We start from the raw sequence: 17,507 nt of genomic DNA, 5'->3' as shown, positions 1-17,507 counted from the left end.
ATTTATTCTGGAGAAATACTGGCAGTAAGAGACAACCAAATATGCTTGCTTTCTCAGTTTGCATAAAAACCCATTGCTTTTAGATATCTTACAGATGCTCCCTTAGCTGAAGAAGTCTGAAATTATTAGTAAATTATCACCAGAGCACTGCCTTTAAGTATGTACAGTATTAACCATTGCCCACAAGAAAGACAGAAAGGAGGCAGAGAAAGGCTGAGAGGAATGCCAAGCTGTTTTACCAGGCAGAATAAGGGAATGTGGTTGATTTCACCTAGAAAAATGAAACCCATAGCTCCTTTTCGGTCAGCATAAATGCGTGCTGCTAACAAAAGGAGCAGCCCAGCCCTTCTTCCCATGACATCCTGGTCGTTATCCCCATCCCCTCCCCTTTCAGTACTCTTGAGCCTACAAGATGAACCCGATCTGTTGGAAAATTAAGGAAGGTTTTGCAGGAAGGTTTTTTCCAGCTAGAGCAGTTGCTCATGGTGTGGCTGCCGGCCGGTACCCTAGTGCCGGCACCAAGTGGTGGCACAGAGACTGCTTCCTCACACCGAATGGGTAGCTGTGATGAAAATGAGAAAAAAAGGATCGGAAAGTAAGGGTGGGTTGAGGTGTCTGTTGTCTCTTGGAGTGGAAACAGCAGAGCAGAGGAAGGAGATGCGGAGATCCAAGCCCTCGAAAGCCCAGAGGGATGGATCTGAGGCTTACTGCACGTTTTCTGCTCTCTCATCTCCTACTCTTTGTCTGCCTCATTTTTTTTAGACTACAAATTTCTGATCTGTTTCCTGCAGTGCCCAGTATAACAGAACCCCAGAGCGATCTGGAGTCTTTAGGCACCTTCCCGTTCCAACGGCAGCAACGGGAACATCGTGACATGTCCTCCCCTTTGGTGGTAGTGCAGTACAAGGTACAGGGACCGGCAGCTCAGACGATGTTGTGGATTACAAGACAAAAGAGTTTTCCTTTTGGAGAGAGGGAGGCTGAGAGGGGATGTGATCAAAGTTTATAACATCACCAAGGCCTCTGGTAAAATAAATGTGGAACTGTTGTGCGTTAAATCCCTCAATAGCCGAACTAGGGACCCCTCACTGAAACTGGTGGAACGTCAGATAAAAGCGCAGATGAAAGGAAATTCTCCTCTGTGTAGTGGTTACTAAACTTCTCAAACTCATACCACAGGAGGCTGCAGAGACAGACAGCATCAACAGGCTCAGAAAGGGATTAGAGAAATCCATGGAAAGGTCCACGAGGAAATACTGAAGGAAATGGGAAGGATCAGTCTTCTCATATTCCTGTCCAATATGAGGGATGATATTAGGGCAAAGGACTGCAGAAAGTGGCCAACTTGGGTGTCCTCCTTAAGTAGCATCCATTATTGCCATTTTCGGAGGAGTACTGCATGCACCAGTGGTGTGGAAATGTCTTAAGTTCCCTTAAGAAATACTGAAACTTCTAAATACCGGTATGTGTTTAGGTACCTTCACAAAAAAGTTAATGATTACATTACTCTCCCCGTACAGGAAGAATTATTTTCTGCTTCCAATTTGTACTTGGACTGAGCATCATATACTCACTGCTAAGCCGGTAAACCACGTTTAGAAGTACCTAAAGCCTCCTCACTTAATTCGTGATGTCCGTAATTTATTTCACATGCATTACAGATTGCTTTGTGAAGGCCTCTTTTTTCCTGACACAGCCATTTTTCATTCTGACATGCTGAGGTACTGTTACCCTTGTGTGCGTTAAGCAGGTGCTAACTATTAAAGCTCATGCAAAGACAATCTGGATGCTTTAGTGGCTCCAGAGCAAGGCTTCAGTAGCTCCATCACATCTCTGCAGCAGACATGCTAAATTGGCCTGATCTCGCAGGAGTGTTGTCTTTGGATTTTGCTGATCATTTTCTCTGGTTTATCAGATTAAACAAGATTACAAGGATGCACTGTATACACTGAGACAACAATTTACTCACTGCATCTTGTTCTGTTAATCATCCATTCTTGGAAATTGCGCTTTTCCATTTACGTTTCTCTCAAATTTAATTTAGATATTTCTCTGCCGAGGTTAAGTTTTTTGTCAGCTGGCGTGCAGGCAGTTAGAATACAGATAAGATCTATAATTTCTTACATCATATGTTTAATTTACAGAGCAACTACATTACTCGAACAAGGAAGAATGTGACAAAAAAAATGAAATAAATTATTTCTGTGAGGCTTTTTGCTGATCTGGATTAGCTGTGTGAATTAATCTTCTACCATTCTCTTAGTGTCTGTATTTAAAATAGATGTAGCTTAATCTTCTACGCTAGGTAGATTATCAGTACAGTCAGTCGGACACATATTCCACTTAATGTTCATTCATGCCTCTGGTTTTATAAGTTCTTTATACTTTTCTGGGAGTTTTACCTCTTCATATCCTAGTAGTTTGTTGCTGGGTCGAGCAATATAGTAAGGACTGAGTAGATAAAAATATAATATCTGCATGTCTACCCAAATCAAATAGTTAATTTGTTTCGCTATATTATACTAATTATTTCAATTCTTGAAAATTTCAAATTTGGCTGGCTTCAAATACTTTTTTTTTCAAATTGATGATTTAACCTAATTTGTCACAGACATTCATTTGCACCAGATAAATCCTCTCTTTATTACAATAAGGACAATGTTTTGGATGGGATCTCTTAGTTTAACTATGAAAAGAGTTTTATGACTGACAGAAATAGCAGACTTTTTAACAAACATACATTTCTGTATGTAGATGTGTGTGTACACCATGCACACCCATTCTATGAAGAAGCCAAGGGAGGTACCAGTTAAGTACTCTGAATAATTACTCTGAAGCACTCTACATATTTTTAACATCACATATCATAACTGCAGGGTGTACACGGGTATTTCACCTACTGAACAATTCCACAGGCCATTGCCAATTGTGAGCCACCAGACCATTCAGTTAGCTACACAAACATCAAGTTGAAACGTAGCTGACATAAATGGAAGGTAACTGGTTTTGCTTTAGAGAGTGATCTGTTATGAATTTACCATTCAATTGCACTCCAACAGAGCATTTTTAATTGGAGAGTGGTCATTTAAGCTATAAAATTTAAATTATGTTCTATTCATGTCATCTCCCCTTTAAAAATTCTCAGCTGTTTCATCCCAGATGCTGGAATTAGTTTGCATTGGCAAGGTTTGCATCTTAGCCTTTCTCTAAGAGGGAGTATCGTAGCTTTACGTCTATTTAAACAAACAAACAAACAAAAACATTTGGAAACTATTTCAATGAACAGAGTGGCTTTAATCCCTGTTCCTCCCTGTTCATCAATAACCTCTCCCTGCTTTACTTTTAATGGCAATTGTGTGAAACTTCTATAATTAGAAAAGGAGTCTTGCATAGAAATCTTGTAAAGATTTTCCGACGCATTGCCTATTGCAACGGAACTGCAAAGATGAGCAAAATAATAACATACAGGTCATACAAACTGTATGTCAAAATAACCTGCTTTTACAGCATAAACTGTTATTACTCTCATTTATGTTTCAGAAGGAACTTTTGTCTTTATTTTCATAGTTCTGTGTTTTTTTTCCTAATGCTGGATACCCTCCAAAATGGCATCGGCATTAATCCTTTCAATATACGAGGTCCAATATCAACATCGTATCTGTTAGTCAGAAGTCAGCTTATTATTGTGACTGCAAAATGTAATGAGGAGAAGCTTGGGATCAGAGCAGTGATGGCTAACTGCTACTTCTAATGCTAACCATATGGGTAGAGGGAAGGGAAATCCAGTTGTGGTATCTATCAGCTCAGTAAGAACTCCCCTAACTTGCCATCACATAGAGATGTGCAATGAGAGACAACCTGTGTTAAAATTATCATTTCATAATCACTTTTCTTTTTGGTCGTCATAAAAGAAAGAAAATGTAACTTTGAAAGATGGAATTTGGATGAAACTTGCCTTGTCAAGTTTGTCCAAAGCTGAATTCGAATTTCCTAATGAATTCAGGGATCACCCCAAAGTGATAGGACAGACCATGATACAACTGCTTTCATCTTCAAAGCAGAGCTGAATCCCATTAAGAGTACCAGTCCCACATGCTACAAGTCATTTGACCCAGTGGTTGTCTGATCAGAGAACAAAAAGGAACTGCATGTTGGAATATACAGGCTTTAAAGAATAATAGGAATGGCTTGAGGCTATATTTGACTAGACAGGCATATTTCTGATTTACCAAACTTATCATGTAGAGGCTATTGTAAATATTGCATTATGTTTAAACTAATAAAAAGTATGACTCCATTTCTTTGAAAGTATAGACATAATTATGCTCTGATTATTTCCATCTGAAAGGTTCTTCTCTGGCCAATGGCAGCTTGAATCTACACAGCACTGTGAAAAGGAAACTAGATGGGGAAAAAGATTATGTCTTCGATAAGAGACTGAGATACAGCGTGCGTCAAAATGAAAGTAACTGCCGGTTCAGGGACATTGTAGTCCGGAAAGAAGATGGTTTCACACATATTTTGCTCTCGAGTCAGACTTCAGATAACAATGCACTGACCCCAGAGGTAAGCATGCAGCCCTAAAAGCCAAAGAAACCATGCTGATGTGTGGGTTATCTTGGAAACACTGCACTTGAGCTGTATTCTATGTATTTTCATGCTAATTTATTATCTTAAAAAAGAAATTATGGAGTTCAGTTATATTTAATTTTTCCATGGTTGGGATTTCTATTGAAAAAAATGCAATGGAAATTGATTTTGAATTGGCATGTCTGAAACTGAAAACCGGAAGGAAGGAAAGGAATGACAGTCTGTACTTCCAGCATGGAGCTGTATGAAGCTGTTATTCACATGCTGAAGTAATTGATATTTACCGTCCTTAGTAGAAATCTGGTCTCTTTCGTTATATTAATTTAAACAGTGCTCCAGTTGTTGCATATGGAGGTATTTGAGGCTATATCCTGAAACAGTAACAGTAAAACTATACCTCAATCCCTAATTGCTTGTTTTCTGAATCACTTTATGAAATCTTTAGTTATGAAATCTTTGCCAATTAAGGGTTCTAGTCTCAGCTGAATTGCATAAAGATGTTCAATATATACACAATACTAATGAATTCCCTTGTTCCAAAACATTATACACTTACGGTCAGGCTTGTAGCTTGTACTACGTGGTCACAGGAAGGGCTGAGAAGCTGTGGGCCCTAAATTTGACTCCACCTTCCCAAATGCACACATACACATGGACTTTAATACCTAGAATTATACTAAATAGTTGAAACTGTCGGTACATACCTTTATCGCTCCTAGTTTTTAGTCTATTTAATATTTAAAAGGACTATCTCAGTAATTAACTCAGAACACCAAACACCTGCTTTTAATACTAGTCCCTAAAAACACGCTAGATGATTGCATCAAATCCATCATTCCATCCATGTATTAATTGCCACTAATTGACACTGCAGGTAATTTAAATGAAGAGCTCAAGGGCCTGAAAAAAGGTAGGAAATCAAGGACTTAGCATGTTCAGGCTGAACAGACATATCTTTACACTGCTGGCTGTGCTGTTCCACATCAGCAGCGTTCAAATGCACTGCCCAATGAATTAATTCAAGCTCTTCAGGTCTGCCAAACCAATCTGTTTCGTTCTTTCAAAACTTTCAATATGCCTGGAGCCCACCTCTGCCTAAGAATAAATGATGAGCACGTAATAGTCCTCTCCTTGCATCACCAGCATTGACTATTTCTAGAACCTTTATGGGAGCTCCTTTGACAGCTCGGAAATACATTTCAAAGAACTACTTTACTGACCAGAATCTGGATAGCCAGGAATTAATCAAGGTAATGAGCTCTCTGCACTTGTCTGTTTAAAACTCATCCAGGCTGAGAGCAATTGAAAGCTGTTAGCCTCTGAAGGCTGCTTGCTGGCAACCATGAAACTGCTTATTTGGCCTCGCTCCAGGCTGCAGCCCTTGGGCACTCGCCACAAAATCCAGCACCTCCCATGTTGGTAAATTCAGCAAAAATTTAAGAAACTGAAAGGAGTATGTTGAATGTGCTGTCCCTACAGTTTGTCACCCATGACCTAAGATAAACTGACGGAGTAGTTCAGGGAAGGTCCAACAATTTTATTTTGGCCCCTTACAGCACCACTGAATAGAAAGGCACAAACCCCAAACTCCTACAAGATGTAAGAGAGTGTGTTTCATTTTGCCAAAAGAAACGCTAACTTCAAGCTCGATTAAACATTCAGTAAATTATGTTTGCCAAATAGAAAATGATTAACTTGCAGAGAGCAGGTTGACTCAGTGTGGTCAAAATAGCGGTCTGGTTATTCTCAGCCACCCACATTAGGAAAAAATAAATAAAAAAAGGGAAAGGTGTGCATTGCCCACAATCATTATAAAATTAATCTCATAAAAAATCACTCTCACCTGTAAACACCCCTGCTCCACTGCTTCCCTTTGGGTTTTACCTTAATCTTCAGATGGAATCCAATCATTTTGTTCATCTGTTGCCCTCTGCTATTTCTGCTTTAATTTCACTTTAATTAAAATAACTAAGAACTTTAGAATTACGGCACAGTGTTCTGCACGTCAAAGCTGACTCAAAACAAAACTTTGCCTCCTTATCACTGACATGATACTGCACTTGTGGCCAGGAAACTTACTTCTACAAGGAAAAAAAAATAAAAAATAAAAGGCTTAGAAAAGTCTACCTGAATCTTCATCCTACATTTTGGTAACCACATCACACCTGTGGTTTAGCACAAAATGTGTCAAGGCTCTTCCAGCAGCATTTGCGCTGACCGAAGTTGGCTCAGTGCCGCTACAGTAATTGAGATTTTTCTACAAAATGTACAGGGACTGTAGAAATCCTTCCTTACATTTTACAAGACCTTATAAAACTTTCAAGCCAGTGTCATGAAATGGCATAGCTTGGTTTTTTGATTGTTTCGTTTTGGTTTGGTTTTGGTTTGGTTTTGCAGTGGCTCGGGCTTGCCACTTTTAAAATTAATTTCTAAAGCAGATATGCAAAAATATTTCATCATTACTGCTTCCATTAGGGCATTGTCTCTCACAGGCCTTGTGCTGCTTCTGAAGTTCATTCTCCAATTTTGATGCTGCTGCTGTTTTATCTAAGCACATTGCAAGTTCTGTTTCAATTAAATGGACCCTTCCACTGTTTTTACGGCATATTATTAATACAGATAGGAATTAATATTCCACTGAATTAAACACAAAACGTACCCCAAACAGCTAATGTGTGCACTGAAGATGGATATAACTACCTCAAGTACAGTTCACCTACAAAAGAGGCAGGTTTCAAATTTCTAGCCATGAGAACCGAAGGGTTTAAAGTTCTACCAGGTGCATTTTGGAGCACTGCCTTGCCTTCGCTTTTCCTTACTTACAACTTTTCTGACTTTTTAAAATAAAAAAGGTGGGGGAGCAGATACAATTTTACTGTTTTCTGTATTTTTGCTCACATACAAAGACAAATTATTTCTTTGGCCACACTTATGCCTGAAGCCAGCCTTACAGGTTCGTAACTCCTCTGTTTGTCAAACAGAAAGGACTCAGAATCTGTTTGCATAAAGAGCCAGTGAGTAACAAAAAGTGCATTTGTGTAAAAAGGCACAATTGAGGAAGAGGCTCCAAGAACAACTGAATGGCTTTAAAATTTTGTTTTACTGTAATATTTACAGAATATTTACCTGTAAGGATATCAATAACAAATCCTCAGAGATTCAGAGAAGTTAACCTTTTAATCTAGTATTTCTATTTATATAAACGAGAGACTTCTGTTGAAGACACTTTGTATAATTAAGGCGATAAATTCCCAGCTTCCTGATTTCCCCAGAATGTAAGCGATATTGAAAGCAAAGGGCACCAAATGCCTTTTAAAACTTCCTCTGTCCTGTGAAAGGCATTAAAATAAACTTTTAGAAGTTTAATGAAACCTTTAAACATTTTATGTTTGTTTTGCAATACAAGGTGTCCTATTAAAGGACTAACCAACTTGTTTTCTTGACAGGATTAAAAAAAATGAGCAACTTTTGAGAAAGTGATAATTTTATTATATATTTGGGTTTCAATAAATCAGTAAGTGAAGCATTAGGGTTGGTCTGAATTTATAAGCTGATAGATTTTCATAAGCTGAAGGACTGGGCCATACTGTTTTGTATAAAGCTTCTTCATAAATGTTATTCAAATAAATGCAAATAAAAATACTGCCCCCACAAGTGATAATTGCCTAAAAGGACATTAAAAAAAAACTAATTAAAAAAAAAAAAAGCTTGGAACTGGAGAATACTGCTGTGGAGCCCTGCAAATAGTGGCATTAGGTCTGGTCCATTACAGAAAGAAAAAAAATTAATTGGACAAATGCCACAGTTATACCAAAATGAAGGAAGGCTTAAGTACTGTGGAAGAGAGAAAAAGAGTTTAGAATCTGATAAAGAAATGGAACTAAAACACATAGCATCTCTCTATACGTAAACTGAATTCATTGCTGCATTAAATAGAAATTCATACTTAAACACAGAGAGCAGGTTCTGAACCAAAATTATATTTAGAGTAGTGCAGTTTAATACACAGTTCTCTAACCTTAAACCCAAACCGTCTCTTTTATCGTATTTTATTGTTAGTAGGTTTGCTGTAATCATATAAACATCTACAGGGAAATATCCATACCTAAATAATCAGTGCTGAAAGCCACGGTGCCACGCATTCAGAAGCAACAGAGCACAGCAGGCTGGATGCAGATAGGCTGAGGGACAAGGCGACAAGGTAACCAGGTGAATTTGGGGCGGCACAGCCAAGGAGTCATGTCACAGAACAAGGGAGTGACAACTGACTTCACTGGATTCAGTATATTCCAGTGAGCTCTGAGCACCTTTTAATAATGGCATTAACATCAAACTTACAGATATTTCCAAAAACAAAACAAACAAACAAAAAAATCTTTTGGAGATCAAAAACACTTCTACATTACGTTTTTCCATTTTGTCATGCTGTTTTCTTTTGCTAGAAATTAGGGAAGCAGTGGAAATAAATTTCCACTCCTGCTCAAAAATACTCTCCGGAACATTGTCAGAGCCTCCTCATTTTCAACCATATGCCAGAAATCAATTCCTACAAATGGACCTTCAATATCCCTCTCTCCAAAACACTGAAAAAACAGTGACAGGAGAATATTGGTTCTTCCTAAAGGTAGTAAAATCTCTGCTCCAAATTTTGGTGTACCAACTCTAAGATGGCTTTAGCAATCCAAATCACTAAGGGGTAAGATAAAAAGGAGCCAGGGTTGTAGTGGTAGGGATGTGTTTGAAGGATAGCAGCGGTAACATCAAAGAGGTGGCACATAAGCAAATGTCACTGCAGGAAGGGGAACAGAAGGGGAACTCAGTGAACAGAGTACCACTTCGTGGCAGAGCTCCTCAGTGTACATAAAAATGTTTGAGTGTTAGTCTGTGATATTATTTATACGCCTTCCCTAAGAAAGAGCAGATTCTGGGGACAGGCAATCTTGCACTCACATGGAACTAAGAAAATCAAAATATGTATTTTTTATTTCTAATATCTACCACCTTCTAAAGTTTCTTTTTCAACTTTGGACAGAGATTTGTTGGGTTTTTTTTGCCTTTGTTTGCCCTTTACAAAATGTGCAGTTTTGCCTGTATTTTTACCAACTGAGGGCTAAACAGCTTCTCAGATTCTTAGAAGAACCAGTACTTGCAATATTCCTAATGCCATTTTTGTACCTGCACAAGAATTTCTAATGCACATCCACATTCTGCTGCTTTTAATTGCTTCACTTCCACCCACTGCCACATACTCAGTAGTGCAGCAGCTCCGAAGTGCACGTGTAAAAGTAAAGCACGTGTAGTAAAGCACCTAGAATTCACCACCTGCTTTCTCACGTCCCAGCCTCAGCAGCCAGTAACAACGGGGTGTTTTTATGCAAACGTATGGAAAGCAGACAGGTAGCACCGCACTCCATGGCATGAACATACAAGTTCAAACTTGTTCGCAGAAACCACAACATTTCTAATAGAAGTCTACCTATTTAGAAGAGTAAAAATAAAACTTCTGTGTTTCTTAAATACAGCACTTTGGAGATCTAAAGATTTTTTTGGGGGAAAAAGAAGGTAGTGAACAGAAATAATCACAAGCTAAAAATCTTGGTTTTCTCTCAGAGAAACCAAATTTGATGCCCCATCCACCTTGTGCTGTCTTTTACTTAAATTTACTCTGAGAACAAATGAGAAAAAATTGGCTGAGCAGGGCCCTGTGCATAGGAGGTGCTTGAACACACGAGGATGTTCAAGCCCAGGCAGTGCCACACTAGGTGAAATCAGGGCCCTACTGAAGCAAAGAGCAAAGCACTGACGAGAAGAGGGGAAGCTCAAATTGCTTAAATCGATTACAGCTTACGAACTGTGCTGAACTGTGACAGGTTGCTCATCAGAAGTTCATGAAATAACATTTCCTTTTAAAAATCATTAAGAAAACAATTGTACTCAGATGAAAGGCTATTTTCTTACAATAGCAGCAGCTCAATCCCATACAGATTTTGATTAGTTTGATTTATGGTGTGATTAATAGCTTGATCCAGTCCTAAATCAGAGTGTAAAAATGTCTCTCTCTCTAGTGGCATTTTTGTTCTAACTTTTGTAGGCTGTAACAATATCACTGACCGCAGAAAAATGAATAATATATTTGTCATGATGTTGTATACGATGTCCTCTTGTGCTACCTCGCTCTGGTTCAAGCCATACAAACCAAAGCAGTTGAAGAACTGAAAGATGGGGTTTACAGATTTTATTTACAACCTGTTGAGGTTTAAAGGCTATTGTTGTGTTACAGTGATGTACACTGAATTTTGAAAACAAAAAAGTGGTATTTGAAATTATTAAATTGTAAGCAAATAGCATAAGCTAGCTAGAATTTCCCATAGAACAAGCAAAGAACAGCCAAGCTCTAAAACCTCTTTAAATTAATAAGCATCTGCAAAGCACTTCCAAAGACAAAATATTTTGCAAACTCTCAGTGTTATCATTCTATTAAAATTATATAAATATATATCATTGATGTAAGTATTAATAGTGCCCAAAATTTAAGTCTCTCAAAATCAATAAGGTTTGTAAAAGTAGGGAAATGATATTGCAACGGCATGCATGTCGAATTGTTTACTTTTCTTTATCCACAGATCATGAAGGAAGTTCGGAGAGCATTGTGCAATGCATCAGCTGATGACAGTAAACTCTTACTTCTCAGCGCAGTGGGAAGTGTATTCTGTAGTGGCCTAGATTACTCATATTTAATTGGCAGGTTATCCAATGACAGAAGAAAGGAAAGCACTAGGATTGCAGAAGCTATAAGGTGACCCAAGCTTACCTATGATCTCTAAATTATGAAATGCAGTGTGTGATTATAAAGATATTTATCAGGTCCAAAAATGTTGTATATTTAAGTGTTGATTGCCTTCTAATTATAGTCCTACAAATTTGTTTAGTAAGAACCTTGGACCTTTCCTTATTACAAAAGAAAGCACATTTATTCCAGTGCTAACTATCCACAGGGATTTATTTTATTCCACTTTTCTGTATTTAATACTTCAAATTAATCCTCCAAATTCAAATACAACTTTGTTGTTGTTTTTCCAAATTCGCTATTGCTTCATTTTCTAAAGTGGTTCCTGAAAGGCAGATATTTTACTTGTTTTAATGTTCATCATTTTAATGAATTTCAGTACAAATGGGAATCCATGGTTTAGTCATATTCTGTTGAAACAGCAGTTTTCCACTGTATTTCAGAACCTTATTAGAAGGGTCTCCACTCTTTCTTAAATTTAAATTACTTAATATATATGCAAATGTAGTTTTATTTTCATAACTAAAATGTGACTTTCCTTATATATATATATATCATGTTACCTTAATAGAAATCCAGGGTTTATGACATGCAGTCTACAAATCAATCTGCACAATACATCACCAAATCTTTCCATTATCCACAAGGTATACTTTATTCATATTTGGCAGATCTTCCAGTTTAAATCAACATCACCCCACTGAAGTCAGTGGTATTTCACCAGTCTGTACCAGCAGAGGGTTTGGTCTCTTTAATTTTTTACTTCCTACAAATACGATTCTTCTGAGAGCTTTAAAATTTTAAGCAGCAAATTCTAACAAATCTATGAAGGAACATTAAAGAATTTGTCTTACAATGGACATGTATTTTGGATGTATTTATAAAATATGAGAGTAGGTACAGTTGTTATGTGATGTGTTAACCACCAATTATCTTGGTTACAAGTAATGCAGATCAGTTTTGATTCTCACTTTAATACTTTTGAAATTCTCAAAATATTTTGAAAGAATTAAAATGTACTTCTTAAACATAATAAATCATGACCTGTTTTTAACACTTTAGCTATGCTTGAGTATCACTTAGTGATATTAAAAAAAAAATCCCTTTGAAGGATACATCCTAAGTATTTCTTAAATACGAGGCATTTTTAAAAATGCAGAACCAAAAAAAAAAAGAAAATGGGAGGGAAGAAAATCACTATTCTTGTTTGAAAACACAGGCACACTCGCACTCCCTGAAAAGATACAAATTTAATACTATTTGTGTAAATATTGTGTAGAAAGGTATTGTTATATATGTACACAATTACCTACACACATTTAATACACAGGTATAGTTACCGATTCAACATTTAAATGACAGTAAGTCAGACTGCAAGACTGTTTTCCTGTCCTTGGGCTCACCAAACACTCCTGAAGTGCTCGTACAATGTACTTCTCGTCAAGAATGTCGGCTTCAGGCCCACTGGAAATAGATTTTTATTGTACTTCTGGAAACAATACACTACGTTTTCCATTTAGCACTGTCTGTGCTTTCTGTGAAAAAGGACTCAACTCATGGAAAATACACTATAATAAGAGTAGTAAAAATGTAGGCTTCCCTTTTTCAGTGGCTAGGATGTCCTCAAACACATTAACGCATCTCTGCCTTCACTGCTCTACATCAAGTTAGAGTAGCATGCTTCTACAAACATGAAATTAAAGTCTTCATTACCATGTGTTTTCCCTTTCTAAACTGCGGATCCCGTATACTGACCACAAGTCAAAACTAAAGTTTAAATACCCACCAAATCTCATCTCACACGAACGATGTATTCCTTTGGCCCCCGTCCTCATCCGCTGCCTTTGGGGCTTGCAGCTCACAGATGCGTGGTGCTGCTGCTTCTCTCCAGCCACCATCCAGACACGTGCCTGGCATTGCACTCCTGCAGCAGGGAAAAGGCAGACAGATGACTGCACAGCAGCTACACATGCATGGCCTGCAGAGTCCTGTACTCAAGAGACTCGTGGGAAGCATTCCCAGCACCAGCCTGCCTTGTCGCACCACCAGACAGGTACCAGGACAGGACCCGATATGTAAAATTCTGGGTATGGTCAGAAGAAAGGACGGACGACCTTACTTGCTGAGCTTCTTTACAGACTTGGACATGTTTATGAGCCCTGACTGCAGCACTGCAACAACGCAGAGGCATCCCAAAGTGTGTCTGACGGTCAGCTTTCCAGACCTCCTCTAGCGAAAACAAAGCCTTCTGTACATGACACTTTCCTACCTTCAAGCTTCAGGTTCTGCTGTCAAGCAACAATTACAACTTTCAGTCCTTTTCAAAGACTTCCTTGAATTGAAACAAGGATCTTCTATGCCAGCAGCTACACGTGAACTTCTGGTTTGGAGGCACAGGAACATGCCAGGTTCTGAGGACAGAGAACTCGCTGAAACAGTGATGTCCTAAGCAGGGAACACCGATAAGTGGAGTGCAGCTTCTGCAGACCAAATACAGGCATTTGTTCCCCTTGTAAGCTCCCAATATTTTAGCTTTCCATTCCATCCTATAGGTGGTATGTTCCATAGCCATCCGTTGTGCCATACTCTGTTCCCCGTCCTCCCCTTGTGACAGAGGCTCAGTGTCTTCCCAATGATCTGCTCCACTTTCACCCCACCTCCAGGCCTTCCTTCCTTGCTCACTCATATGAAGATTTCACATTTCCTTCATCCCTTCCCCTTCATTAACGTGTTCTGCTTTGTTCCTCCTGCCCATCATATCCCTGTTTCCTCTCCACACCACTAATCTCTCTTCCACAGTCACTTCCAGGTTCCACTTGCTTTCTGCTTTTCTCCACAAATCTTCTTCTGCCTCCACATGGTCCTCAGATCTGCTGCCATCACTTAGCCATATTGCTTGTTCTTTTTGCCTATCATTTGTTACACCCCTCTTTCCCATGTGTAGTCCTACTAGCAGAGTTGATGACATTACTACGGATCTCAAAACTCTGGAATTGATCAGGTGCAGTGATCCGCAGTCACTACTCAAGCCCATAAACAAGAAATAACAAGACAAGGGAACAGCATTGCTTCTGCAAACAAAAATGAACCTCAACTCTCCATAACCGTGCCATCCTCTAGAGATCGTTTTGAACACATACATACGGTGTTCCTTATTTCAGCCACTTTGTCTTTTCTCTGATCTTCTCTTTTATTCCTATGACTATTTTCTCAAAGTCAAAAATCAAATCCTTACTAGATGGCTTAAAAAACAGAACTCAGTCATTGAACACTTAATGCTTAAGAGACATCAGACTCTTTGTTTCCATTTAAAATATAGCCAAAGTCCTTGCACTTCGGTCCAATAAAATACTTATCTTTTTTGCCAAATCAGCACTCTGACCTGCAAGGCACACCTCCTGTTCCCAGAAGCACGAGTCTCGGTCCTCATGACCTCAGGGAGAGATCTGCAACTCATTGAAGGGCACCTTTGACAAAAAATCACATTCTTTCCTCAAATCAGTCAGCAACGATGCACTCTGGATCTAATAAATACCCAAGGCTGGAACAGAATAACCTCTTTTGTTCTGAGCTTGATTTATATATGTCTCTTTTCTAAAATAACTGAGCATCTTGTTTGCCTTCATATACCTGCTGTGCGCTGAGCTGCTGGAGCCCAGAATTTGCTCTCAGTTACACTCGTTTTTTTCCTAATTGGTGTATAGGCTGTTCCACTCAACAGATGTCTTTCCACAGTTTCTGGTAGGTGACTTATTTCAAGTATCTCCTCAGTACACGGAATTTAATATGTTCCAATTCATTCATCCAGATGAATTGGATCACATTTACTTCCCTGTTATTTCCCATTGCTTCACATTTTCAGTTGTAGGTGGGCAAGGGTATCTACTTCGTTATGCCTCTGCCCAAGTCAATTGCAATGAAGACCCAACAGACCTCTCATGAAATTCTTTCCTGCTCAAACATTTCTCTTTCTCTCTGAATCCCCTCTGGGGGTCTTGTTCTTTCAGCGGGTGTGCCATGAGCATTCACTGTCTCCCAAGCCACTGATGGGACTTGCAGTAACCTTTAAGATAAGATTTTCAAAAGAACTTCTTGAAAACATAAATACTCAACAATACTCCTACGGTTTCTTGTCCTTCATGCTATATGTTCATCAAGTTGGCCAAACCAGACCATCAGAGTCCATACGAGCCATTCTGGAACAAACGGAGAAGCACTATGTACAAACTCATGAGTTACTGGTCTACAAGTAACACTGACCCTAACCACACCATTCTGCCAAAGCACAGCAGTCAGTCCATTCCAATTAGCCAGTTCGTACACAACATATGCAAAAGTATTTAATATGCCAGGTACTCTGAATGATTAAATAGCTAAGTATGAGAGTCATTTTGTGTGTGTGAAGTAGAAAATATCTTGCAATTCTGACCTCATAAAAATGGGCCATGGCATTTATTGTGTTCATCTGTGGTTCTGATTTGTTTTCAGATTAAATACTTTTAAGCTCGGGAATTCATCTAAGTGTTACTTCTGTATTCAAGATCTTTCTTTTATTTTTTTATTTTAGGGATTTTGTTAAAGCTTTTATTCAGTTTAAGAAGCCAATTGTGGTTGCTATCAACGGCCCTGCTCTTGGGTTAGGAGCTTCTATTTTGCCACTATGTGATATCGTTTGGGCAAGTGAGAAGGCATGGTTTCAGACACCATATGCAACAATCCGACTCACTCCAGCTGGCTGCTCATCTTACACATTCCCACAAATTCTGGGTGTTGCACTGGTAAGGTTTTCCACCTAAAACTGCTGAAGAACCTTTGTTAAATTCATGCTGTTCTTTCTCTCTTTAAAAATTAAAACAGAAAACAACTGTTTCTCTGAATTGTCATAGATGGAAATGTAATCCATGGAAAGTTCATCTAATGCCTACCAATTTCTTTTCACAAAATGATCTCTGAATTCAATAAATTGCACATACTGTATGCAAGAAAGACTGAACACAGTTTGAAAAAGCAAAAATTGTCAAGATTATGGTAGAAAAGGGAAGAAACGCATTAGCAGAATGATGCTACAGAATACTTTGTGTTGCGTTAGCACTGCACAGTAATGGAGCTGGATTCTGTTATCTGCTTCCCTAAAGTAGATCCCTAGTAATTCCAGTAAGGCTGCTTAGTTTTTACCAGAATAACAATGCAGAATTTGCCCCACAAAGTATTTCATGCTCTGTTCCATGACTCGGCACAGTAACGCTGTATCACCGACATTTACTCTCATAAAATCAGCAATACGGATTCATCGTGCATGCCAGCACATTTCACTTACGTGAAACCCATGCTGTGCTCTGGCCACCTGCACAGTCCTTAAATAGCTACCAAAACTCCTTTTGAAGTATTTTGCAGTATGGAAAGATACAGCAAACCATTTGTAAATTTAATCTTGCAAAATAGCAGGCAGGTGTGGAAGAAAATTTTAAAGCAAAAAGGAATCATGGAAAATTAAGGAAAAAGGAATTTTGACCCAAGATCTCAAGTAATCTTTTGGTTTCACAGGCAAATGAAATGTTGTTCTGTGGGAGAAAGCTGACAGCGCAGGAAGCCTGCAGCAGAGGACTAGTGTCCCAAGTATTCTGGCCAACAACGTTTAGCCAAGAAGTGATGCTGCGGGTGAAGGAAATGGCGTCCTGCAGTGCAGTGGTAAGGAGTCCAACTGCTTTGTGACTAAGTTACGCTTTGCAGAGGTAAGGTGTGCTCCCGAGGCTCATCATGTCAGAAAGCAGGTCCTCAGCCATAACCGTGGAAGAGGGCTAGCAACAGAAAATCAGGATCGGGATCAGCAGTCTCGTGGAGATTCCAATTTTTCAGGCGCAGGGAGGGTTTTCACTTCCCCATCTCCACATTTATTCAATGTGTGGAGCCGCCCCTGCCACAGATTTTGAAAGGGAATTTCAGCACAGGTTTCTTTCATGAAGAGAGTCTGAAACAATGCAACTATACTAGGAAGTCTCTGCAGGGCCAGGAAGAAAACCTATTTGCCTTTCACACTGTCCTGGCCCGCTATGTTTCAGCTGACTGCCTTCTCTTGTGCACCTGCCTAGTTCCTGACTCCGCACAACGTCCTACGCGAGCACCCGAAGGG

The 17,507-nt window shown here is 39.0% G+C and overlaps 2 protein-coding genes across 4 annotated transcripts in view; one reads left to right on the top strand and one right to left on the bottom strand.

Moving 5' to 3' along the window:
- Positions 1 to 17,507, bottom strand: part of CMC2 (C-X9-C motif containing 2) — an 88,617-nt gene that overhangs the window by 15,863 nt on the left and 55,247 nt on the right. The window lies entirely within an intron of this gene.
- The window catches only part of CDYL2 (chromodomain Y like 2), a 59,258-nt gene that overhangs the window by 35,549 nt on the left and 6,202 nt on the right, over positions 1 to 17,507 (top strand). For both annotated transcript variants that reach the window (XM_040571607.1, XM_040571608.1), the window contains exons 3-6: positions 4,349 to 4,566; positions 11,214 to 11,386; positions 15,945 to 16,155; positions 16,922 to 17,065. In XM_040571607.1, coding sequence (XP_040427541.1) covers positions 4,349 to 4,566; positions 11,214 to 11,386; positions 15,945 to 16,155; positions 16,922 to 17,065 — 746 coding nt within the window. The remainder of the gene's footprint in view (positions 1 to 4,348; positions 4,567 to 11,213; positions 11,387 to 15,944; positions 16,156 to 16,921; positions 17,066 to 17,507) is intronic.

The sequence above is a fragment of the Cygnus olor genome, chromosome 12 (genome assembly GCF_009769625.2).
Source record: "Cygnus olor isolate bCygOlo1 chromosome 12, bCygOlo1.pri.v2, whole genome shotgun sequence".
NCBI lineage: Eukaryota > Metazoa > Chordata > Aves > Anseriformes > Anatidae > Cygnus > Cygnus olor.
This window is presented reverse-complemented; position numbering and strand designations above follow the sequence as displayed.